We start from the raw sequence: 25,088 nt of genomic DNA on the forward strand, positions 1-25,088 counted from the left end.
CCCAAACCGCGGCTCCGTCACTGCTGGGGAGGCTTTGATGTCCCAGGGGAGTGTTTTGGGGGTTCTCCTGGCTTTAGGGGGAAGGATGAGTCTTCTGGATGGGTTTGGGAGGTTCTCCTGGCTTTTGGACCAAGGATGAGATGGATGGATGATGGATGGATGATGGATGGATGGATGATGGATGATGGATGGATGGATGGATGATGGATGGATGATGGATGGATGGATGATGGATGGATGATGGATGGATGGATGATGGATGGATGATGGATGATGGATGATGGATGGATGATGGATGGATGATGGATGGATGGATGATGGATGGATGATGGATGATGGATGGATGGATGGATGGATGGATGATGGATGGATGATGGATGATGGATGGATGGATGGATGATGGATGGATGGATGATGGATGGATGGATGATGGATGGATGATGGATGGATGGATGATGGATGGATGATGGATGGATGATGGATGATGGATGGATGATGGATGGATGATGGATGGATGATGGATGATGGATGGATGATGGATGAGATGGATGGATGATGGATGATGGATGATGGATGGATGTGGGATGGATGGATGGATGATGGATGATGGATGGATGGATGATGGATGGATGGATGATGGATGGATGATGGATGGATGGATGATGGATGGATGGATGGATGGATGATGGACGATGGATGATGGATGATGGATGGATGATGGATGATGGATGGATGATGGATGATGGATGGATGGATGGATGGATGGATGGATGGATGGATGGATGATGGATGGATGGATGATGGATGGATGGATGGATGGATGATGGATGATGGATGGATGATGGATGATGGATGGATGATGGATGGATGGATGGATGGATGGATGGATGGATGATGGATGGATGGATGGATGATGGATGATGGATGGATGATGGATGATGGATGATGGATGGATGGATGGATGGATGGATGGATGATGGATGGATGGATGGATGATGGATGATGGATGGATGATGGATGATGGATGATGGATGGATGGATGGATGATGGATGGATGGATGGATGATGGATGGATGATGGATGGATGATGGATGGATGATGGATGATGGATGGATGGATGATGGATGGATGGATGATGGATGGATGAGATGGATGGATGGATGGATGGATGATGGATGGATGATGGATGGATGGATGATGGATGGATGATGGATGGATGGATGGATGATGGATGGATGATGGATGGATGGATGATGGATGGATGATGGATGATGGATGATGGATGGATGATGGATGGATGATGGATGGACGGATGGATGGGTGGATGGGTGGATGGATGGATGGATGGATGGATGATGGATGGATGATGGATGGATGATGGATGGATGGATGATGGATGGATGATGGATGGATGGATGGATGGATGGATGGATGGATGGGTGGATGGGTGGATGGATGATGGATGATGGATGGATGGATGGAGGGATGGATGGAGGAATGTGCCTGCTTCCACCTGGAACAGACAGGGTGGCATCAGTCAGAAGAGAAAAGAAGTATTTGTGGCTTCCCAGCCCAGCTGGCCCCTTGTTGGTGGCCCCTGGGACCGGATTTGTCGATGTTGATTCCATGTCTAATGGAGGGGAGGGACATCCCGCAGCACAAAAAGCCCATCAGCACGATTGGCACTAATTGGCACCTCCCTTGGCAGCTCATGGGCTGAGTGAGCAGGGCCTTCATGCTAGAGGTGGCCAGAACAGAGGTTTGTTACAGGGAGAGCAAATTTGCCTCGAGCTTGCACATAAATAAAGGATTTTCTGCAAGCTGGAGTTTCTCACGTCCCTCAGCATCTCCCAGAGTTACTGCTCTGATAGTCCTGGCCATCTTTATTCCCCTCTGGATATTCCATCAGCTGTTTCTGAGTGATTCCAAAACGCTCTTGCATTGTCAAAATGTTTCCTTCTTCACTGAACACTTCCATTTCCTTCCACAGTCATCCAGGACAAGCTGGATCAGATGGTTTTCTTCTGGGAAGACATCAAAGCTCGGACCGAGGAGCGTGAAATGAAGTTCCTCGACGTCCTGGAGCTGGCAGAGAAGTTCTGGTACGACATGGCAGCGCTCCTGACAACCATCAAGGACACCCAGGACATTGTCCACGACCTGGAGAGCCCAGGCATTGACCCCTCCATCATCAAGCAGCAGGTGGAAGCAGCAGAGGTGAGGCCCATGGGGCTGTTCCTCCGTCTGGAGCTCGTCTGCCCTCACCTTCTAAACTGGGAATATCTTAGATCATGACCATGGCCAGAGCTGGCTGTAAATCAGTTTTGTGGGTGGTCAATCTATGGAGAGTTATTTCCACCGCAGTTTGCAGCTGCAAGGGTAAAAAACAGAAGTGGATTTCACAAATCCTTCACCTTAAATCACATTATCTGCTGCTGTTTTGGGAAGCACACTGGAGGAATCCAGAAATGGAGAGACATTTCTCTGTTTGTTCTCCAAAAAAAATTATCAATCCTATTTGCTATTGACAGAAAGGCTTCCAAATATCCCTGGGTAAACCAGGATTTATAAAAAATGAAGTAGAAAGCAGTAAAATGTTTAATATGCCACTGAGGTGATAAATACAGATTTTAGAGGGGTTTAATACATGGAGTAAAGATGGAGGAAGAAAAGTGTGGTTTTTAGCGCTTCTTCTTTCTTCTTCTCCATGATCCTGCAGTTTTTGAGAGCACAAAGAATGATTGGTGTAGGATTAGTCACAGTTTTAGTTATGTAGATATAGAAAACTTATTTGTTAAAATATAAGAACAATACACCTGTCTGTAGTTAATAGGGTAAAAATGGATATAAAGGTGAAGCAGCCACGTGGTTTGGGGCCATTTTGTGCCATCAGAGCAAAATGAGCCAGGTTGTGGTGAATTGAACTTGTGCAGAAAGTCTGGAGAGACCTGACAGGTTTTGTAATAACATCCTAATAAACAGGAGAAATGAGATTTTAACGAGCTCAGGAGTTTCCTTCAAACCCAGAGAGCTGAGATAAGCGGGACTCCCCACTTTGGGAGGATCCCAAAGGAGCTCAGCCCAAAGGGGACTGAGAAATCCAGGAGGAAAGAAAAATACAGAAGTGTAGAAGAAGAGAGAGAAGAAAAAGGAGAAGCTGCAGCACCCAGAGCTCTGTGTGGTCAGAGCTCTGGTCAGAGGCTGGCTGGCATGGGAGGAATATATTTAGATTTTGGTCAAGCCAAAATTACATTTTGCTCACAGACAGGTGGAGTATATTTAAGATTTTTTAGAGATAAGTGCTTGGATTGATTTGTGTGTTGTAAGTCCACTTCAGGTGGGTTTGAGTTGACTCAGGCCTTGAGGAGGAGAGATGTTTCTTTATGCTTTGCTAAGTTTAGCCTTGCTGCTCCCTTTTCATAACCATTCTGCCTCTGGTTTGCACCTTTTGAGCCTCAAAACCCTCACTCCTGTATTGACAGAACTCTCCTGTAAACAGCACATCTCCTGCAAACAACATCTTCAGCCAGGACAGTTCAGGCTCACAGCTAAACACAAATGTTTTTATTTTAGTCCCAGAGGTGGGAGCACAGCAGGGTGGTGGTGGTGACAGAATTGGCCACGTGCTCTCTGTGTCACCTGCTCCTGGGGTTTGGAGTTTGGGCTGTTGGCCAAGGTGCAGGACACTGGAGCAGGGAGGACCCTCCTGCTCATGGAGCAGTTTTGGAAGAGGGTTTGGCCATCAAGGTTTCTCTTGTGTGGCTGTGCCACTGCAGACCATCAAGGAGGAGACAGACGGGCTGCACGAAGAGCTGGAGTTCATCCGCCTCCTCGGCACCGACCTCATCTTTGCCTGTGGAGAGACTGAGAAGCCAGAAGTGAAGAAGAGCATTGATGAGGTAGGGAGAGCCAGCAGCTTCCCCTCCAGATAAAATCAGCTGGGAGCTCTGCCTGAGGAGCCTAACAAATTTTGTGGGCAAATCCCGCGTTCCGCAGATGAACAACGCGTGGGAAAACCTAAACAAGACGTGGAAGGAGAGGCTGGAGAAGCTGGAGGAGGCCATGCAGTCGGCTGTGCAGTACCAGGATACGCTCCAAGTAAGAGGCAGGGCTGCTGGTGTGGGGTGGGTGGACCTTGGGAACACCACCCTGGAGCTGTGCTGGGATTTGCACTTCCTTAAAGCAGGAAGCATCTCCTGGGCGAGTGCCTGCAGGCTCTGAGGGAGCCAGAGCTCAGCCACCAGCTCTGAGGAGCAGATTTTTGATTGCATTGGTGTTCCCCAAATCCTGATTCCTGCTCGGAGCAGCAGGATGAGGGAAGGCAGGAGGGAGCTGCACAGGCAGAGCTGCCCTGACAGAGTTCCCTGGCTGTGGGGTGGTGGAGTGACCACCTTTATCCCCTGGCCAGCTGCAGGGGGGACACTTTTCCATTCCCTCACGCTGTCCTTGCCCCTTCCAGGCCATGTTTGACTGGCTGGACAACGCTGTGATCAAACTGTGCAACATGTCCCCTGTGGGCACCGACCTCAGCACGGTCAAGGAGCAGATGAACGAGATGAAGGTACCTGGGAGGGGAGGGAGCGGTTCTGCTTCGCCTCCCAGAGCTCCAGTGATTCACTCACTTCTGGTTTTTGTCCTGCTTGTCTTGGCAGGAGTTTAAAATGGAGGTTTACCAGCAGCAGATTGAGATGGAAAAGCTTAATCACCAAGGTGAACTGATGCTAAAAAAGGCTACGGATGAGACAGACAGAGACATCATCAAGGAGCCACTGACAGAGCTCAAACATCTCTGGGAGAACTTGGGCGAGAAAATTGCTCACAGACAGGTAGAGTGAGCACCTGGGGCTGCCACAAGATGAAACTCACTGTGCTGCTCCCCAGCCTTTTAAAACTCCCCTTTTCCATCCCTGTCCTTGCCCAGCACAAGCTGGAAGCCGCCCTGCTGGCACTGGGCCAGTTCCAGCACGCCCTGGCAGAGCTGATGGCCTGGCTGACCCACACCGAGGAGCTGCTGGATGCCCAAAAACCCATCAACGGGGACCCAAAAGTCATCGAGGTCGAGCTTGCCAAGCACCACGTGAGTATTTCCCCGTTCCAGGTGCATTTTTACCCCTTTTCCCGTGGCAGGACTGGATTTCTCACGAAGGGTTTGAGCTGCTTTGATCCCAGGGTGTTCAGGAGGGATGTCCAACGTTTGCCCACCTCGTGCAGGTGCTGAAGAACGACGTCCTGGCCCACCAAGCCACCGTGGAGACCGTGAACAAAGCAGGGAACGAGCTGCTGGAGTCGAGCGCAGGGGACGACGCCAGCAGCCTGAGGAACCGCCTGGAGAAGCTGAATTCCTGCTGGGAATCAGTGCTGCAGAAAACAGAGGAGAGGGAGCAGCAGCTGCAGTCCACCCTCCAGCAGGTGGGCAGGGGGCACTGGGAATACCCCCCCCTGCCCACTGGGGTGCCACCTTCCCCTTTGTTCTGGGGAGAAATGAAAGGGGAAGGAGTTGGGGCAACGCTGGGAGTATTTTATGGAAGTTTTTGGGTTATTTTATGGAAGTTTTGGGTTATTTTATGGAAGTTTTTGGGTTATTTTATGGAAGTTTTTGGATTGTTGTATGGAAGTTTTTGGGTTATTTTGTGGAAGTTTTGGGGTTATTGTATGGAAGTTTTGGGGTTATTTTATGGAAGTTTTTGGATTATTTTATGGAAGTTTTGGGGTTATTTTATGGAAGTTTTGGGGTTATTTTATGGAAGTTTTTGGGTTATTGTATGGAAGTTTTTGGGTTATTTTATGGAAGTTTTTGTGTTATTGTATGGAAGTTTTGGGTTATTTTATGGAAGTTTTTGGATTATTTTATGGAAGTTTTTGGATTATTTTATGGAAGTTTTGGGATATTTTATGGAAGTTTTTGGGTTATTTTATGGAAGTTTTTGGGTTATTTTGTGGAAGTTTTTGGGTTATTTTATGGAAGTTTTTGGGTTATTTTATGGAAGTTTTGGATTATTTTATGGAAATTTTTGGATTATTTTATGGAAGTTTTTGGGTTATTTTATGGAAGTTTTTGGGTTATTGTATGGAAGTTTTGGGGTTATTTTATGGAAGTTTTTGGGTTATTTTATGGAAGTTTTGGATTATTTTATGGAAGTTTTTGGGTATTTTATGGAAATTTTTGGGTTATTTTATGGAAGTTTTTGGGTTATTTTATGGAAGTTTTTGGATTGTTGTATGGAAGTTTTTGGGTTATTTTATGGAAGTTTTGGGGTTATTTTATGGAAGTTTTGGGGTTATTTTATAGAAGTTTTTGGGTTATTTTATAGAAGTTTTTGGATTATTTTATGGAAGTTTTGGGGTATTTTATGGAAGTTTTTGGGTTATTTTATGCAAGTTTTGGGGTTATTTTATGGAAATTTTTGGATTATTTTATGGAAGTTTTTGGGTTATTTTGTGGAAGTTTTTGGGTTATTTTATGGAAGTTTTGGGGTTATTTTATGGAAGTTTTTGGGTTATTTTATGGAAGTTTTGGGGTTATTTTGTGGAAGTTTTTGGGTTATTTTATGGAAGTTTTGGATTATTTTATGGAAGTTTTGGGGTTATTTTGTGGAAGTTTTTGGGTTATTTTATGGAAGTTTTGGGGTTATTTTATGGAAGTTTTTGGATTATTTTATGGAAGTTTTTGGGTTATTTTATGGAAGTTTTTGGGTTATTTTATGGAAGTTTTTGGGTTATTTTATGGAAGTTTTTGGGTTATTTTATGGAAGTTTTTGGGTTATTTTATGGAAGTTTTTGGGTTATTTTATGGAAGTTTTGGGGTTATTTTATGGAAGTTTTTGGGTTATTTTATGGAAGTTTTGGGGTTATTGTATGGAAGTTTTTGGGTTATTTTATGGAAGTTTTTGGATTATTTTATGGAAGTTTTGGGGTTATTTTATGGAAGTTTTTGGGTTATTGTATGGAAGTTTTTGGATTATTTTATGGAAGTTTTGGGGTTATTTTATGGAAGTTTTGGGGTTATTTTATGGAAGTTTTGGGGTTATTTTATGGAAGTTTTTGGATTATTTTATGGAAGTTTTTGGGTTATTTTATGGAAGTTTTGGGGTTATTTTATGGAAATTTTTGGATTATTTTATGGAAGTTTTGGGGTTATTTTATGGAAGTTTTTGGGTTATTTTGTGGAAGTTTTTGGGTTATTTTATGGAAGTTTTTGGGTTATTTTATGGATGTTTTTCTGTGGCTGCTGTGGTTCAGTGCCTGCAGTGGGGAGCAGGCACACCTGTGGCTTGTGGACAGGCCACGTCTCACCCTCCTGAGCACGCTGGCACATCCAGCTCTGCCTCTTTATCTGCCCTCAAAGCAAACACAGCCTTACCCCTGGCACATGATCAATGGTGGCTGATGTCATCTGATCCGGGGCCGCTTCTCTGTTCCTGAACAGGCTCAGGGTTTCCATGGTGAGATTGAAGACTTCCTCCTGTGGCTAACGAGGATGGAGAGCCAATTGTCGGCATCGAAACCCACAGGAGGTCTGCCAGAAACTGCCCGGGAACAGCTCAATGCCCACATGGTAATTTCTCAGCAGAGATGTTTTGGGGTTTTTTTATATTTTTTTTTTTTTGCAATGCTTTTAATTCAGCAAGTTCCTGTCAAATGTCAGCATCAAAACTTCTCCTTTCTGTGTGTGATGGGGGGAAAAAAGAGGTTGCTCTGGTCTCCTCTTACAGATCATTTTGCACTTGATGCCTGGAACAATCACCAGGATGTTTTAACCACTTTTCCCCAGCTCAAAGTGTCGCTCTGCTGTCACTTCCCAACCTCGTGCTCCCATCACCTGGAGCTCTGCAGCACGACGTGTTCCCTCTCTGAGCTTTTATTTCCTAACCCCTGGCTGGTGGCTCTTTGCAGGAGCTGTACAGCCAGTTCAAAGCCAAGGAGGATGTCTACAGCCAGCTGCTGGCCAAGGGGAGGCTGATGCTGCTCAACCGCGACGACTCCGGCTCCGGCTCCAAGACGGAGCAGAGCGTGGCCCTGCTGGAGCAGAAATGGTGTCTGGTCAGCACCAAGATGGAGGAGAGAAAGGTAAAACCCTGAGGGGAAAATGCATCCAGCCCTGCCCCAGCTGCTCCCTGTGTTCCCACTCTGCTGTCCCACACAAAGCTGGGAGTTGGGGTTTTCTCATCCTCCTCCCTCGGTCGTGAAGGTGGAGTCTGTTTTCAGGTGGCTCTGTCAAGCTGTTAGAGTGGGGTGTTCTCACATCAGAATTGGTTAAATCACAGGGAAAATGAGAGTGAAGTGGCATTTTGGGTTAATTTAGGGAGGTGGGAAGAAGCCTCCTGCAGCTCTCAAAGGCAGGCTTTGTTGGTCAAGCCAAAGCCTCCTCTGAGCTGACTCCATCCTCAGCTTTTGGCCAGGGATGAGATAAAACAAGGGCCTCGGTGGCCTGGGCCCAGAATAAATTTGCAGCTGCTGCCATCAGGATATCATCCCCCCATCCACCCAGCCCTGTCCCCACGGAGCTCCTTTCCCAGGAAGCTGAGGGTGACGCAGCTGCTGGTGTGCTGAGGGAGGGCTCCCCTTCCAGGGACCATTCTTGTTTGGAGAGAAAGCCTTTCACTGCAGCCCCCTCCCCTTGGCAAAGCCGTGGCGTTCCCGGGCCGGGGTGATGAGGTTCCTGCTGCAGGGACACAAAGGCCGCCTCTGTCTGCAGATCAGAGCTCTCACCCTCCGTGTTTGGTGTTTTTTTCCTCTCTTTCTCTCCCTCCCCGCTGCCACAGGCGAAGCTGGAGGAGGCATTGGCCCTGGCCACAGACTTCCAGAACTCCCTCCAGGATTTCATCAACTGGCTGACCCTGGCTGAGCAGAGCCTGAACATTGCACCACCCCCCAGCCTCATCCTCGCCGCCGTGCTGGCCCAGATCGACGAGCACAAGGTGCCCAAGGGAGCCAGGGTGGCTCCCTCCCCTCCCCTGTGGCTTCTCCAGGTGACATCCATCCCCTCTGACACCCTTTGTTGTTGGCAGGTGTTCGCCAACGAGGTGAACGCGCACCGGGATCGCATCATCGAGCTGGACCAGACCGGGAACCAGCTGAAGTTCCTCAGCCAGAAGCAGGACGTGGTGCTGATCAAGAACCTGCTGGTCAGCGTCCAGTCCCGCTGGGAGAAGGTGGTGCAGCGCTCGGTGGAGCGGGGACGGGCTCTGGATGACGCCAGGAAGAGAGCCAAGCAGGTGACAAGGGTGTGACAGACCCCAGGGAACGGCCAGCAGGAGTCCCAGGAGCACAGAGGGACTGGGGACACCACCAGGGTGGAATTTCAGGCTTGCTCGTGTTGCCTTGCAGTTCCACGAAGCCTGGAAGAAGCTGATTGATTGGCTGGAGGATGCAGAGAACCACCTGGACTCAGAGCTGGAGATCTCCAATGATCCTGACAAAATCAAGCTCCAGCTCTCCAAGCACAAGGTGAAACTCTGCCAAAGCCAGGCTGGGAAGGGGCTCTGCTGGGAGGGTGAGCAGGGAGAGGAGGAAAGCACATCCATGCCTCCCATTGCCATGGAAATCTGGGAATCCTCAGAGCCGAGGCTCTCTGAAGCCGTTTTGTTTTCTCTCCGTTTCCCAGGAGTTCCAGAAGACTCTGGGTGGGAAGCAGCCTGTCTACGACACCACCATCAGGACAGGCAGAGCCCTCAAAGAAAAAGCCTTGCTTGCAGATGACACTCAAAAGCTGGACAACCTGCTGGGAGAAGTCCGGGATAAGTGGGACACGGTGTGCGGGAAATCGGTGGAAAGGTGAGGCCAGCCCCAAGGCCCCTGTGTGCCACAGGGATTTCATGGGGAGGCTGGAGGTCACTGGGATGTGACAAGAGGAGCTGGAAGCTCACTGGGAGGTTTGTTTTCCAGGCAGCACAAGCTGGAAGAAGCCCTGCTGTTCTCCGGGCAGTTCATGGATGCTCTGCAGGCTTTGGTGGACTGGCTCTACAAGGTGGAACCTCAGCTGGCCGAGGACCAGCCCGTCCACGGGGACCTGGATCTGGTCATGAACCTGATGGATGCTCACAAGGTGAGAACAGCTCTCCCCAGCTCTTCTCCAAGGCCTGGAGGAGGTTTCTCCTCCCCAGGAGCCGAAGAGCAGCGACGCAGAGTTGGTGTCCTGCTTTCCTGCATAAAGAGGGGAAAAAACAGCAAAAAGATTAGAACTTCCACACTACTGGGAATGTGACAGGAGTGGGGCTGCCTGAGCTTGCTCAGCCTCTGCTGTCTCCACCCAGGTGTTCCAGAAGGAGCTGGGGAAGCGCACGGGGACGGTGCAGGTGCTGAAGCGCTCGGGCCGGGAGCTGATCGAGAACAGCCGTGACGACACCACCTGGGTGAAGGTGCAGCTGCAGGAGCTGAGCAACCGCTGGGACACCGTGTGCAAGCTGTCTGTGTCCAAGCAAACCCGCCTGGAGCAGGCCCTGAAGCAGGTGAGGAGAAAAAAACAGGGCTGGAAACTCTCTTGGGGGGCTTTGCTGGGCTCCAGGTTTGTTCCAAGCTCGAGGATGAGGTTTTGCCCTGGCCAGGCAGGACACGCCAGCCCTGCAGTGGTTCCTGCAGGAACAATATCAGTTCTCCTAAAAAATGAGCAGATGAAGGCTGGTTTGAAAAGGGAGGATGGAAAGATTTCACTGATGTGCACAACAGTGATCAGGCAGGCCAGGCTGGCGTTTGCCAGTGTCCAGAGAGACTCCACTGAAGCTAAAAAAAAAAACCAACCAAAAAGGTCAAAGGCTTTTAAGCGGCTTTTACGTCAAGTAGACAATTTACAGAATAAACCACCCAGGTGCCAAATGGCTCAGGATACAGCACTTGTGCTGTTTTTAAAAACATTTCCTTCTTCAGTGCAGCTGATGCTGAGGGGAGGGAGGTGCCTGAGCGCTGCAGGACCCGGCAGCCCAAACCCCAGTCCCAAACAGGGCTGTCCCCCCTTTTTGTCCATTTTTAAAGCCTTGTTGTCACTCCAGCTGCCAGGAGTGAATGCAGCAGGCTGTCTGGGGAGGTGGAGGGCTGACTTTTGCCTGTGCTGTTGTTGCTGCAGGCTGAGGAGTTCAGGACAGCCGTGCACATGCTGCTGGAGTGGCTCTCGGAAGCGGAGCAGTCCCTGCGCTTTCGGGGAGCGCTGCCGGACGACGCCGAGGCCCTGCAGGCCCTCATTGATGCCCACAAGGTAACGGGGGAAGCTCCAAAAACACAGCCCAGGCCGGGTTTAGAAAGGGGAAAATCACCAAATAATTCCTTTGGGGCTTCCAGGAGTTCATGAAGAAAGTGGAGGAGAAGAGGGCGGATGTGAACGCAGCTGTGGGGATGGGCGAGGTCATCCTGGGCGCCTGCCACCCCGACTGCATCACCACCATCAAGCACTGGATCACCATCATCCGAGCCAGGTTTGAGGAGGTGAGTCCTGCAGGGTTAGTTCCAGGCTGAGGGTGGTTCCAGGGGTGGCCATGGGTTCTGCTCCAGGTTTCCCTGACACTGGGTGGTCACCCCGTGTTTCCAACAGGTTCTCACATGGGCAAAGCAGCACCAGCAGAGACTGGAGTCGGCGCTTTCCGAGCTGGTGGCCAATGCAGAGCTTCTGGAGGAGCTGCTGGCTTGGATCCAGTGGGCTGAGACCACCCTGATCCAGCGGGACCAGGACCCCATGCCCCAGAATATTGAGCAGGTCAAAGCGCTCATCTCCGAGCACCAGGTGAGCCCCAAGCTGAGCAGGGAGCTTCCCCTGGCACTGACTTCTCCTGGAATTCCCTGTTAAAGCAGCGTGGGACCCAACTGGAGCAAAACCAGCTCAGGGATGAGCTCCACCCCTGGCAAATCCAAGCCAGAGCTGGATTTGAGCATCAAGCCAGCAGCTCAACCACAGCCCCCAGTCGCTGGTGCTTGATGCTCACCTCCCTCCACAGGCCTGCCACATTCCCAGCGAGGGCTGGGAACCAAAAAAAGGCTGAAATTGTAAAGGTTTTTTTTATCCTTTGTGTGTTCTGACAGTCCTTTATGGAGGAGATGACACGGAAACAGCCGGACGTGGACCGGGTGACGAAGACCTACAAGAGAAAAGCGACGGAGCCGCCCCACGGGCCCTTCATCGACAAGTCCCGCAGCAACAGTGAGTCTGCTCCTGGTCCTAGGATGGCAGGAAATGAAATTCCTAGGGAGCTAATTAGCTTTGATTATCAATTAACAAGGCATCCTGCTCTTCAGGAAGGCGGCTGAGCCTTGTCAGGAGGGGAGGATCCAGGTGGCGTTTCCCAAAACAGGGTGTGCTGTTCCTGGGGGATGTTCGGGCCAGCGCTGCTCTCTTCCCTCTCTGTGCAGCTGCTTTGGGATGAAGTTTTGGGGTCTTTTTATGTGGTTTTCATGAAGCCAGAGCCCAGTGTGAATTCCTGATGTCTGTCACCCTGTCCTCCTCGCTGGGGACGCTGCATCCCTTGGGACAGCAACCAGCAAAGCCGTGGGAGGTTTTCCCTTCCAAAAAAAAAGACCCAAAACACATCTCACTGCTGCTCTTCAGACTCACTGCACCCACCAACAACCCCTCAAACAACTTCTCTCCCTTTTTTTCCCAGGGAAATCCTTGGGGCAGGCTGCTCCCCCCAGCATGCCCATCATCTCCCAGTCAGAAACCAAGAATCCCAGGATAAACCAGCTCTCAGCACGCTGGCAGCAGGTCTGGCTGCTGGCCCTGGAGAGGCAGAGGAAGCTCAACGATGCCCTGGACAGGCTGGAGGAGGTAACAGCCCCAGGCTGGGTGGGAGCTGGGAGTTCACCCCCAGAGAGGTGCAAGAAGCGTTTTAAATCAGTGCTGCCCCAGCTCTTGCAGGCTGTTCCTGCTGCCTTTCCAGAAATCAAATATTCCTGAAAATATTAAGGCTAAAAACCCTTTGGTAATTAAGTAATTAACTGCCCATTAACCAGCTTCGTGCCGCTGTATTTGGTATCTGTAGAGTTAATGACAGCCAGGCTTTCCTCCTAGTAATTAGTTTAACAATTGCTGTCTCTATTTTATCCAACCATCTAATGTCATTTTTGTTTTTATTTATGCTTAACAAAGCAGCTATGCCCAGAAGTGAGTGGTGTTTTTTTTTGTTTTTTGTTGCTTTTGCTGTAGGTCAGTTCAGTTCCTTCGTATTCATGTTTTTTCTTTGTTGCTTTTCACCCCAAGAATGTTTAGAGAGAGACAAAAATAACCCAAAAAAAACCCCTTAAAATTGTTGTCTTACCTTGGTGTGAGCTGCTTGAGCTGGTGGGGTCACAGGGCTCCTTTTAGGGTGGGGAGATAAGAAAGGTGTTTAAATTGGAGTGTGTGAGGCTGGGATTTGCAGAGCTGGAAAAATGAGCAAGAAATCCCTTCTTGGCTGCTCAGAGGGAAGGGGAGAGGGGAGATCCATGCCCAAAATGATGCTGGCAGTGGGAATTCCTCCCTAGCAAGTGGCTGGGGTGAGGAAGCATCCCCAGAAGGCCAAGCAGATGATGTGTGTGTGTGTGTGTGTGTCTGTGTGCCCATAGCTGATCTTCCCTGCCTGTGTGTCCCCATGCTGCATCCCAAGCTCCTGGGATGCACAACCCACACTCTGGCTGTCAGCTCTGCTGTGTGTCCTGTGCTGGGAATTCAATTTGGGCAGCCCCTCACTGGGAATTACCTGGATAAACCCAAATAAACCTTCCCAGGAGGGCGGGCAGGGAGCAGCAGCGCCGGGAGCTCACCCGAGGGGGGTTTTGGGGTGGTTCTGTGGGTGCTGCTCCTTTGGGATTTCCCCCACTGACCCTCCCTGGCTTTTCCTTCCAGTTGAAGGAGTTTGCCAACTTCGACTTTGACGTCTGGAGGAAGAAGTACATGCGCTGGATGAACCACAAGAAATCCCGGGTGATGGATTTCTTCCGGCGCATCGACAAGGACCAGGACGGGAAGATCACCCGGCAGGAATTCATCGACGGCATCCTGGCTTCCAGTGAGTCCCTGGAAAACACAGCCCTGCTGCTCCTGCATCCCTGGCTCTGACTGAGGAGCTTCCCTCATTGCCTTCTCCCTCCAGAATTCCCCACCACCAAGCTGGAGATGACGGCGGTGGCCGATATCTTCGACCGCGACGGTGACGGCTACATCGACTACTACGAGTTTGTGGCTGCCCTCCACCCCAACAAGGACGCCTACAGACCCACCACTGACGCTGACAAGATCGAGGATGAGGTGAAGCACCAGAAAAAGGGGGTGCTCAGCAGGGTAGGGGGTGGTTCAGGCTTTGGGTTGGCAGTGGGGAAGAGAAAAATCAGATTAAAACGGGATTTCAGCGGCGCTGAGCCAAATTAATTGGTCGGAACCGAGCGTGTTTTGGAAGGAAAGGCTGCTTGGGGCTGTTTTGTCTGAGAAGTGATTTGTCCCCAAGTCCTGGTTCCTCACCTCTCGTGTTGCTGGTGGCAGGTCACCAGGCAAGTGGCCCAGTGCAAGTGTGCCAAGAGATTCCAAGTGGAGCAGATCGGCGAGAACAAATACCGGGTAAGGCAGAGGGGGATGGAAACCTCCCCCAGATCCTGCTCCCCCTTCCCACCCAGGGAGGGGGGATCACCCAGGGGTGCCCAGCTTGGCACGGGGGGACCCGGGGTGAGGCGGAGACCTCGTCCCCTGGCAGCGGTGGAGGTGGCTGGGATGTGTTTTCCCAGCTCCATCCTTGGCCCCAGGGCGTTCCCTGAATTGGGAGAACATAAAAGTGTCCCTGTTCTGGGGCAGGCAGCCCAGGGGCCCCGTGAAATGCTGCATTCACTGGGCAGGAGCCGCCCTTGAAGTTTCCCTCCTGGATGAGTGTACCTTGTGCCTGTGTTTTTCTTAGCTCGCTCCCGAAGAAGGGAGAATAATTTCATGACAGAATCTCTTTGTAATGAGCTGCTGTTTATGTTTCAAGCCCTTCACCGAGGTGAAGTGGTGGCAGAATTCCCACTTTTCCTGCCCCAGCTGGGTTTGGGGTTGATGTTCCAGCCGGGAGGAGCCGATCCCGCTCCGGCAGCACCGGCCCCAAAGCTCCCAGAGCTTCTCCTTCCCCCCAAAGAGCCCAAACCCCCCCGGATTTCTGACTCCTGCAGTTAACAGATTTCATTATTATTGCACTGTTAATCCCATAAATGTTTTTTCTTGTTTTTCTTTCCCCTCCTCTTCCTCTGGACTTTGCTCCCCTCTCCCCCTTCCCTCTCCCTCCAACTCCTCTCTCTCCGTAGTTCTTCCTCGGCAATCAGGTACAGTTTACCTTGCGGTGCTGTCTCTCACCTCTGGAATTTTTTTAACCACTGTAGCTCTGTGTGTTGTGGTGCTGCTCTGTCCTGTGGTGCTGTGGGAGGATGTGATCTGGGAGTGCTGCTCAGCAGAGCCTGGTACAGAGGAGTGCCACCCCAGGAAAAACAAAAACAAAAAAAAAGATTGGGCAGAAAAAAGAGCAAAATTCAATGGAAAAAGCAGGATTTGGCAAAAGCAGGGAAGTTTTTTCCCTCTGGGTTCCTCTCCTGGATATATTGGGGATGATGATGGTGGTGAATGGACAGGGGACACACAGGTGGATGTGTGCCAGCCCAGGGGGTACCACCTGCACCAGGCTCAGGGTGGGGTTGGGCTGCAATCACCATGGAATGAGAGCGCTGAGCAATCCTGTAGGACAACTAAACCCTCATCCCTGCTACTCCCACTGAGGAACTCCTCTCTGGGGCAAGCTCCCCTCCCAGAACCTGCATGTTTCCTGAGAGTGTTGTCACCTGGGGTGAGCCCAGCTCCCTTTGGAACAGGGCTGGAGCACCCCTGATGTCCCCCTGATGTCCCCACTGCCCCTGCCCAGATAAAAAAAAAGCTCCTTTCTCACATGCAGTGATGGTGCCCACCCAAAAAGACTCCCCAAAAGATGCCCAAAACGAAACAAACTTGGATGTTGGAAGTGGGTGACTCCTGAGAGCTTTGGCTTTGATTCTTGAGATGTTTTCAACAAAAACTGAAAAATTATGAGAACTGATTCGTCCCTGGGGTTGGCTCTTGAAGGACACCTCACACAGAGCCTGGAGAGAGGGAGGAAGTTCCCTGCTCCCTCCCCTGCCTGTGAGCACAGTGGCAGCAGCTCTGGGACAAGGACAGCTTGGTGGGACCCTGGAGCAGGGAGATCCACCAATGCTCCAGGTCATCCAGAGATGTCACCTCCAGTCACTGTTTTCATTGAATCTCCAATTTTTGCATCTCCACCCAAAGAAAATGGGTCAGATATTTGGGGTTTTTTCCCCTTTTTTTGATGATTCTGGAGACAGTCTTGCTTCTAAAACCTGTCTGCAGCCACCAGCAGAGCTGCCACATCCAAGCCAGGCTCTCCATGTCCCTCCCAGGAGATTGAGGGGAGCTTTATAAGCACATGCTTTTGATCCAGGGTGCACTTTTTTTTTGATACCACAGGCATTTCAAACCACTAATGAACATCGCAATCACTAATCAACATTTGCTGGGGATTCCTGCCTGGATTCCCACCACTCTGCACTCACCCAAACATCCTCACTGCTGCAGCAGGGGCTTTGTGGCTGCTGGGGGTCAAGTCTGAGGCTCAGGGGAATCCCTGGATTTCAGACTTGGTGGTGGTCAGAGGTGTCTGGCTCGGCTTGTCCTGCTGAATCACCTGGCACCTTCCCTCGTGGGCTGCACCAGCAGGGTCAGGGCACTGCCAGCCTCTGTTTCCTTCACAAAAACAACCAGAGAACTACAGTTCTGGCTGAGAAAACCCATCCAAACCCCAAATTCTAAAATTGCTGCTCTAAAAAAAAAAAATAAATCTTTAAAACTAAAGAGTTTTGGTTGGTTACATCGGCTTCAAACCAGGCAGGAAAACTCCTCATCAATTTGCATCACCTTGCATTTATCCCAACAAAACCTGCCTGGAGAAGCCTTTAAACCATGAAACAGGTGGATGAAAGCCTTTGGTGCAGCCTGGGGAGGGAAGGAGCTGCATTCCCTTGGTTGTTCCCCTTTCCCTGAGCTTTTCCTTGGCTCCACAGTTCGGCGATTCCCAGCAGCTGCGGCTGGTCCGTATCCTGCGGAGCACGGTCATGGTCCGTGTGGGCGGAGGATGGATGGCCCTGGACGAGTTTCTGGTGAAGAATGACCCGTGCAGAGGTGAGGTTTTGGTTCAATCTGAGTCTTCCCACCCACGGAGGGCAGTTTGGATGCTGTGGCTGGGGGACCGGCGTGGGTCATTGTCCAGATGGGCAGGAGCTGGAGAAAACAGATCCAAAAGCAAATGGAGAAGGTGGAATCACCGGATTTGGTGATGCTGCAGCAAACCTGGCAGTGTTTATCCAGGGAAAGAGGGAAGGGTTGTGTTTTCCTTGCTTTTAACACCCCAACAAGTGGAGCTGGGGTCGCCTGATTCCCAAAACCTTGAGGTTTGACAGCGGTCAGAGCCCCTGGGCTGGACAGGAGCCACGAGCAGGGGACAGAGCAGGATTAGCCAGGGGCTGGAGCGTGTTTTGGAGAGTGCTCCACGTTTCCCTGGGGTCTCTGGGGTGTTAATTGCTTCGGCTGTGTCTTGTTCAAGCTGCTGCATTCCGCGCTCCGGCTGCCCGACGGCTGTTGCTGAAAGCAGCATGATTTACAGCGAGCTGAGCCCTCAGGGTGTTTTCCTGCTCCTCCTCCTCCTCCTCCGCCCTTCACGCTTTGCAGCAGACATCGAGGTTGTTTCTATCCCTTGGTTATCTCAGCGTGCCACTTCCCTCCTGCTTTTCTTGGCTTTCTGCTCCGTAATCCGTCGGCTCCGGAATTCCTCCGGTGTAAGGCTCGCTGCATGCCCTCGCTCTCGGTTTGAACACCCCTGAGCATGAAGCACTGGCACACGTCAGCTGGCCCAGGAGCTGAAGCCCACAGACCTTCTCCCTGCTTGGTTGTGCCCCTTGCTTGTGGAAGGGAGACCCTCTCCAGCTCTTTGAGGCGTTTGGGTGAAAGTTTGGATGAAAGTTTGGAAAAGTTGGTTTTCAGTGGCTGGTTGGAAAAGTTGGGAAGGCGGTTTTCTCTCCTCTCTCCCCCCAAAAAATGCGTGGGGGGCAGAATCTCTCTCAGATTATCGAGAATCTCAACCCTTCAAAGCTGCTTTTGCTGTTTTTGAGCCACCTTAGAGATCACATTGGCCGCTGTTGTGACACGGTGAGTTTAATGGCCATCAGGATGAGTTTGAAGGCCATCAGGATGAGTTTGAAGGCCTTCAGGATGAGTTTGAAGGCCATCAGGATGAGTTTAAAGGCCTTCAGGATGAGTTTGAAGGCCATCAGGATGAGTTTGAAGGCCATCAGGATGAGTTTGAAGGCCATCAGGATGAGTTTAATGGCCATCAGGATGAGTTTAATGGCCATCAGGATGAGTTTGAAGGCCATCAGGATGAGTTTGAAGGCCATCAGGATGAGTTTAAAGGCCTTCAGGATGAGTTTAAAGGCCATCAGGATGAGTTTGAAGGCCTTCAGGATGAGTTTGAAGGCCATCAGGATGAGTTTGAAGGCCATCAGGATGAGCTTGAAGGCCATCAGGATGAGTTTGAAGGCCTTCAGGATGAGTTTAAAGGCCATCAGGATGAGTTTGAAGGCCATCAGGATGAGTTTAATGGCCATCAGGATGAGTTTAATGGCCATCAGGATGAGTTTAATGGCCATCAGGATGAGTTTGAAGGCCATCAGGATGCTTTTCCACAAGAGAGGAGCAGAGCATCCAGTGTGAACTCCTGGGCCTGGGGCAGCTTTTCATCAGCCAGTTTCTCAAAGAGCTGATCCGTGGCAGGAGGTGGTTTTAAGGCAGAGCAGGAGAACCAGGGCTCGGAGATGGGCGTGGGGAGATGCCCAAGGAAGCTGGAGCATCCTGAAGGTGCTGGGTCCCTCCAGAGCTGAGCTCTCCTCTCCTTCCTCCCCTTCCAGCACGAGGCCGGACCAACCTGGAGCTGCGGGAGAAGTTCATCCTGCCGGAGGGAGCCTCGCAGGGAATGACCCCGTTCCGCTCGCGGGGCCGGAGATCCAAACCCTCCTCCCGAGCAGCCTCCCCGACACGATCCAGCTCCAGCGCCAGCCAGAGCAACCACAGCTGCGCCTCCATGCCCTCCTCGCCGGCCACTCCGGCCAGCGGAGCCAAGGTGGGGTGAAGCTCCCCTTTCCCTTCAGAAGCTGCTCTCCAAAGCCCAGATGAGCAGGAGGAGGGAGGCTGGGCTTTGAGGAAGGTTCTGGAAGGTGCTCAGTGGTGGGATGGGGGTGGGATGGGTTTCCAGTTTTCCAGCCTTGGATCCCTGTGGCTGCACAGGAGGGTCCCCAGCGCTCACCGAAGCTCCTGGTGCCCGGGGCTGGGCTGTGCTGGCAGGAGGAAGCCATCACCCCTCACCTCTCCTTCCCCACCATGCCATTATTTCATCACCTTTTGGGTTTTTCCCCTTTATTTTAATTTGTGTAACTCCCGTTCTCGCTCTGTTTTTGTGCCATTTTCCAGATACTCTCCCATTTCTCTTTTTTTCTTTTTTTTTTTCATCTTTTAAATTTTTTTTTTTCCATCCCACCTCTCCTCCCCTTCCTTGGCTTTTCCATTTCACAGACTCCACATCACTTCTCTCGATGTTATGACAAACCCTGGTTGATAAACAGTAAAGCGGGCACCCCCCTGAGGGGATTCGATTATTCCGACTTCCAGCTCCCGAGCACCGAGGTAGAGTATGGTCTGCCAGCCCCAAGGAGCTGCTGGCAGGCTGGAGTGCCCCTTCCACGGAGTCATCCCACTCCCCTGCCTGCTCTTAACGCTTTCCTCGCGGTAGAGCAGCGCTTTTAGCACCGCTAACGCTCCCACTGTTGGCGTTTTTCATCAGTCTCTAACTCGGATTAAAATGAAATCAGCATCAGAGTAAAGCTTCCAATTCACCTTCACCCGCTTCCCAAACCGTGTTAATCCTCTGGTGATTCGAAAAATATATTAATTTTCCCAGCTTTTATTGGAAAGGGGACGCCTTTGGCTTCCTGAAAAATTGAAATCCAGCAGCCGAGTTGAGACTTGAAAATCGGCTGCAGCGCATGCGCCGTCACCACGCCGCCGCAGTTTTATGGAGAGCTTGTGGTTGGCACCGTGTTGAAGCACGTCTGGCGTGTCCAGCCGCCGCCTTGATGCTCCCAGGAGGATGAATTTGGGTTTCCCTGAAGTTTTTCAGCCTCCTCGTGGGCTTTTCCTGCCCTTGCAGGAAAATTTCCTTGCAGGGCGGTGAGAAGCGCTGGGTAGATCGTGGTGGTTCGCTGCGCTGGTGAGGTAACTGTGTCTTGCTCAGCGGTGCTTCCATGTGGAAAATGGATTAATTTGATTCACCAGGTCAGGAGAACTTCCCCAATTTCCCCAAATTGATGCTTGCTGCCTATTTTAAAATAGGATCAAGGATGAGAATCGAAATCTCTGCTGATGACGGTGGTACCTTGAAAATCGCGTGTTAATGGATTTTGATTCCCTCAGCTGCCCCTCTCCCCCCTGCAGCTCCAGTTTCATCACATTCCAACATTTCTGAGGTTCCCAAAAATCACAAAATCCCAAGGGATGGAGGAAAAAAAGGCATTTCCCTGTGGGAAATGCCCTCTGGGCTCTGTGTCCATCTCTCCAGGGATGCAGCACTGCTAAAAACCCCGGGGCTGGGGGACACCCCTGGCAGGCTCTTTCCAAACCCAGAGCTTTGGATGGTGAGCAGGAACTGGAGCTGCCTTTTCCAGCTGGATCCAGGTGCCCTTGCCCTGCTGGCACCTTCCCCTTGGCTTCCTGCAGCAGCAGCGGGAGCAGAGTTGCCTGTTGTGCTGCTTCACCCCACACCAGCTGCACTTCCCACATCTTAAAGGTCAGGAAAAGGCAGCCAGAGCTGATCTGCTGAGCTTTGTGTCCATCATTTTTCCAATTTGGCTGTCTCTGGGCACTGGGAGTGGTGTAAACATCAGCACCAGGGTGTCCCTGCACCTCTCCCCACAATGAGTTGTGCTACTCAAGGTCCCAAGTCGGGCTTGACCTTCCAAAATTCTCCTGAGCTGCTTGGATGCTAAAATCCCTCTTCTTCCCTATTCCACGTTCCCTTTTGTGGGGGTTTCAAGCCCAGCTGATGCTGTCTCTTAACAGCTTTGCTTGGGATTTTCTTTTTCCCAACAAATCCCTGCAGCTCACAATCTGCCATTCCCCTCCAAATTTTCAGGATTTGGGCTTTTCCCTTTCTTGCTGAAGCACTGAAACAGCAGCTGGTGCCCTCCCTGACCATTGAGATGGGGGTTCCTTAGATGCCCAGATTTTTTCTGTGGATCCCTCTGGGATGTGAGGTGGTCTCTGTGCAGGTGACAGCTGAAGGATGTCCTGTGTGTGCTTCCTCCCAAGGTCACCCCCTCGGCGGGCAGCAAGCTGAAACGCCCCACCTTCCACTCCAGCCGCACCTCCCTGGCTGGGGACACCAGTAACAGCTCCTCACCGGTCTCCACAGGTGCCAAAACCACTCGGGCAGGTGAGTGAGGGGAAAAAGATGGGAAAACTCCTCCCCAGGGCGGTGGAGAAAATACAGAATATTTGAGGGGTGGGTGGTGGGGGAGGAGATGCTGGCACAGCTCTGCACTCCAAGGAATTGCTGAAATTCGGGAAGGAATCGACCCTGATGTTGAACCTGCCAGCTCAGGTTTGGGGTTTTGGGGATTTCAGTGTTAAATCAACTCTGATGTTGAACCTGCCAGCTCAGGGGTGCTGGTGGAGGCAGTTTTGGGGTTTTGGGGATTTCACAGTTGAATCGACCCTGATGTTGAACCTGCCAGCTCAGGTTTGGGGTTTTGGGGTTTTCAGTGTTAAATCAACCCTGATGTTGAACCTGCCAGCTCAGGTTTGGGGTTTTGGGGGTTTCACTGTTGAATCAACCCTGATGTTGAACCTGCCAGCTCAGAGGTGCTGGTGGAGGCAGTTTTGGGGTTTTGGGGATTTCACTGCTGGTGCAGGGATGGGGGAGTGATGCCTTAAGAGGCTGACCTGGAACAGGGGCTGGACAGAATTTAAGGAATAAAGCAGGGATTTATTAAAAAGCCTTCAAAGGATGCACCTTGGGCAGTGCAAGAGCCTGGCCATGGCTCCACCCAGGATGAACAATGGATCACACAAACACAAAAGTTTTCATACTTTGATAAGTTTTGGTCCATTTCCATATTGGAAAAGTTGTAATTAATTGTCCAACTACAGCTTCAGGTAATGAAGTCCCAGATTGTTCTCCTGTTGTTTTTATCCTGCTGTTGTTTTCACTTTTTGGGCCTGAAGCTGCAGCGGTGTTCTCAGACTGGAAAAGGATTGTTTTGTCTGTGAGGAGAACTTGCTGTATAATCTCTATATGATAGAATTCAGAGTTATGTACCAGAACTTGCTATATGGAGTTCAGAATTAAATACCAGAATTTGAGGTATGAGCTCTCTATGGAGTTCAGAGTTAAATATACCAGGAGAACTTGATATATGGAGTTCAGAGTTATACACCAGAATTTGCTGTAGGAGCTCTGTGTGGAGTTCAGAGTTTAACACCAGGAGAACTTGCTATATGGAGTTCAGAAATCATTACCAGAACTTGCTATATGAGCTCTATATGGAGTTCAGAGTTATACACCAGGAGAACTTCTTGTATGAGCTCTGTATAATAGAATTCAGAGTTATATATACCAGGAGAACTTGTTATATGGAGTTCAGAGTTATACACCAGAACTTGCTATATGATCTCTATATGGAGTTCAGAATTAAATACCAGAACTTTCTATATGAACTGTATATGGAGTTCAGAATTAAATACCAGAACTTTCTGTATGAGCTCTATATGGAATTCAGAATTAAATACCAGAACTTGCTATATGAGCTCTATATGGAGTTCAGAATTATTAAACACCAGAACTTTCTGTATGATCTCTCTATGGAGTTCAGAATTAAATACCAGAACTTTCTGTATAAGCTCTATATGGAGTTCAGAGTTAAATATCAGAACTTGCTATATGAACTCTGTAAGGAGTTCAGATTTAAATACCAGAACTTTCTATATGAGCTCTATATGGAGTTCAGAATTAAATACCAGAACTTTCTGTATAAGCTCTATATGATAGAGTTCAGAATTACATAGCAGAATTTTCTGTATAAGCTCTATATGGAGTTCAGAATTAAATGCCAGAACTTTCTGCATAAGCTCTATTTGAAGTTCAGAATTAAATACCAGAACTTTCTGTATAAGCTCTATATGGAGTTCAGAATTAAATACCAGAACTTTCTGTATGATCTCTCTATGGAGTTCAGAATTATTAAATACCAGAACTTGCTATATGAGCTCTATATGGAGTTCAGAGTTATACACCAGGAAAACTTGCTATATGGAGTTTAGAATTAAATACCAGAACTTGCTGTATGATGTCTATAAGGAGTTCAGAATTAAATACCAGAACTTTCTGTATAAGCTCTATATGGAGTTCAGAATTAAATACCAGAACTTTCTGTATAAGCTCTATATAGAGTCCAGAATTAAATACCAGAACTTTCTGTATAAGCTCTATATGGAGTCCAGAATTAAATACCAGAACTTGCTGTATGATCTCTATATGAAATTCAGAATTAAATACCAGAACTTGCTATGTGATCTCTATAAGGAGTTCAGAGTTATACACCAGGAGGATTTGCTATATGGAGTTCAGAATTAAATACCAGAACTTTCTATATGATCTCTCTATGGAGTTCAGAATTAAATACCAGAGCTTGCTATATGAACTCTCTATGGAGTTCAGAATTAAATACCAGAACTTTCTATATGATCTCTCTATGGAGTTCAGAATTAAATACCAGAGCTTGCTATATGAACTCTCTATGGAGTTCAGAATTAAATACCAGAACTTTCTGTATAAGCTCTATACGGAGTTCAGAATTAAATGTCAGAACTTTCTGTATGATCTCTCTATGGAGTTCAGAATTATTAAATACCAGAACTTGCTATATGAGCTCTATATGGAGTTCAGAGTTATACACCAGGAAAACTTGCTATATGGAGTTTAGAATTAAATGCCAGAACTTGCTGTATGATGTCTATAAGGAGTTCAGAATTAAATACCAGAACTTTCTGTATAAGCTCTATATAGAGTCCAGAATTAAATGCCAGAACTTGCTATATGAACTCTATATGGAGTCCAGAATTAAATACCAGAACTTTCTGCATAAGCTCTATATGAAATTCAGAATTAAATACCAGAACTTGCTGTATGATCTCTATATGAAATTCAGAATTAAATACCAGAACTTTCTATATGATCTCTCTATGGAGTTCAGAATTAAATACCAGAACTTGCTATATGAACTCTGTATGAGTTCAGAATTAAATACCAGAACTTTCTGTATAAGCTCTATATGGAGTTCAGAATTTTTACATAGAAGCTGAAAAACCCAAAACCACCCAAACCAAACCCCTCCTGGCAGCGGCAGCAGGAGGAACACAGCTCCATTCTCACCTCTCTGCGCTCTCTTCCTTGCAGACCCCAAGAAAGCAGCGAGTCGCCCCATGAGCTGCACCAGGACACCAGGAAAACTTGCTATATGGAGTTTAGAATTAAATACCAGAACTTGCTGTATGATGTCTATAAGGAGTTCAGAATTAAATACCAGAACTTTCTGTATAAGCTCTATATGGAGTTCAGAATTAAATACCAGAACTTTCTATATGAACTCTATACGGAGTTCAGAATTAAATACCAGAACTTTCTGTATGATCTCTCTATGGAGTTCAGAATTAAATGCCAGAACTTTCCATATGAATTCTATGTGGAGTTCAGAGTTAAATACCAGAACTTTCTATATGAATTCTATATGGAGTTCAGAATTAAATACCAGAACTTTCTGTATGATCTCTCTATGGAGTTCAGAATTAAATACCAGAACTTGCTATATGAACTCTGTATGAGTTCAGAATTAAATACCAGAACTTTCTGTATAAGCTCTATATGGAGTTCAGAATTTTTACATAGAAGCTGAAAAACCCAAAACCACCCAAACCAAACCCCTCCTGGCAGCGGCAGCAGGAGGAACACAGCTCCATTCTCACC

At 49.2% G+C, this 25,088-nt stretch overlaps 1 protein-coding gene across 13 annotated transcripts in view; it reads left to right on the forward strand.

Moving 5' to 3' along the window:
• Window positions 1-25,088, forward strand: part of MACF1 (microtubule actin crosslinking factor 1) — a 146,191-nt gene that overhangs the window by 119,339 nt on the left and 1,764 nt on the right. For 5 of the 13 annotated variants that reach the window (XM_058856355.1, XM_058856353.1, XM_058856354.1 and 2 more), the window contains 29 exons: window positions 1,991-2,217; window positions 3,777-3,899; window positions 3,997-4,098; window positions 4,460-4,561; window positions 4,653-4,826; window positions 4,922-5,077; window positions 5,212-5,409; window positions 7,427-7,555; window positions 7,894-8,067; window positions 8,763-8,918; window positions 9,009-9,215; window positions 9,328-9,447; window positions 9,605-9,774; window positions 9,886-10,045; window positions 10,254-10,448; window positions 11,060-11,188; window positions 11,272-11,415; window positions 11,522-11,710; window positions 12,007-12,124; window positions 12,585-12,748; window positions 13,805-13,967; window positions 14,052-14,206; window positions 14,438-14,512; window positions 15,226-15,243; window positions 17,026-17,143; window positions 18,925-19,136; window positions 19,586-19,696; window positions 21,377-21,500; window positions 24,522-24,961. In XM_058856355.1, coding sequence (XP_058712338.1) covers window positions 1,991-2,217; window positions 3,777-3,899; window positions 3,997-4,098; window positions 4,460-4,561; window positions 4,653-4,826; window positions 4,922-5,077; window positions 5,212-5,409; window positions 7,427-7,555; window positions 7,894-8,067; window positions 8,763-8,918; window positions 9,009-9,215; window positions 9,328-9,447; window positions 9,605-9,774; window positions 9,886-10,045; window positions 10,254-10,448; window positions 11,060-11,188; window positions 11,272-11,415; window positions 11,522-11,710; window positions 12,007-12,124; window positions 12,585-12,748; window positions 13,805-13,967; window positions 14,052-14,206; window positions 14,438-14,512; window positions 15,226-15,243; window positions 17,026-17,143; window positions 18,925-19,136; window positions 19,586-19,696; window positions 21,377-21,500; window positions 24,522-24,946 — 4,538 coding nt within the window. In that variant the 3' untranslated portion in view covers window positions 24,947-24,961. Of the gene's footprint in view, window positions 1-1,990; window positions 2,218-3,776; window positions 3,900-3,996; window positions 4,099-4,459; window positions 4,562-4,652; window positions 4,827-4,921; window positions 5,078-5,211; window positions 5,410-7,426; window positions 7,556-7,893; window positions 8,068-8,762; window positions 8,919-9,008; window positions 9,216-9,327; window positions 9,448-9,604; window positions 9,775-9,885; window positions 10,046-10,253; window positions 10,449-11,059; window positions 11,189-11,271; window positions 11,416-11,521; window positions 11,711-12,006; window positions 12,125-12,584; window positions 12,749-13,069; window positions 13,142-13,804; window positions 13,968-14,051; window positions 14,207-14,437; window positions 14,513-15,225; window positions 15,244-17,025; window positions 17,144-18,924; window positions 19,137-19,585; window positions 19,697-21,376; window positions 21,501-24,521; window positions 24,962-25,088 lie in introns of those variants that run through there. The other 8 variants (XM_058856361.1, XM_058856365.1, XM_058856366.1 and 5 more) reach the window with 6 other exon arrangements.

The sequence above is a fragment of the Poecile atricapillus genome, chromosome 24, assembly GCF_030490865.1.
Source record: "Poecile atricapillus isolate bPoeAtr1 chromosome 24, bPoeAtr1.hap1, whole genome shotgun sequence".
Classification (NCBI taxonomy): domain Eukaryota; kingdom Metazoa; phylum Chordata; class Aves; order Passeriformes; family Paridae; genus Poecile; species Poecile atricapillus.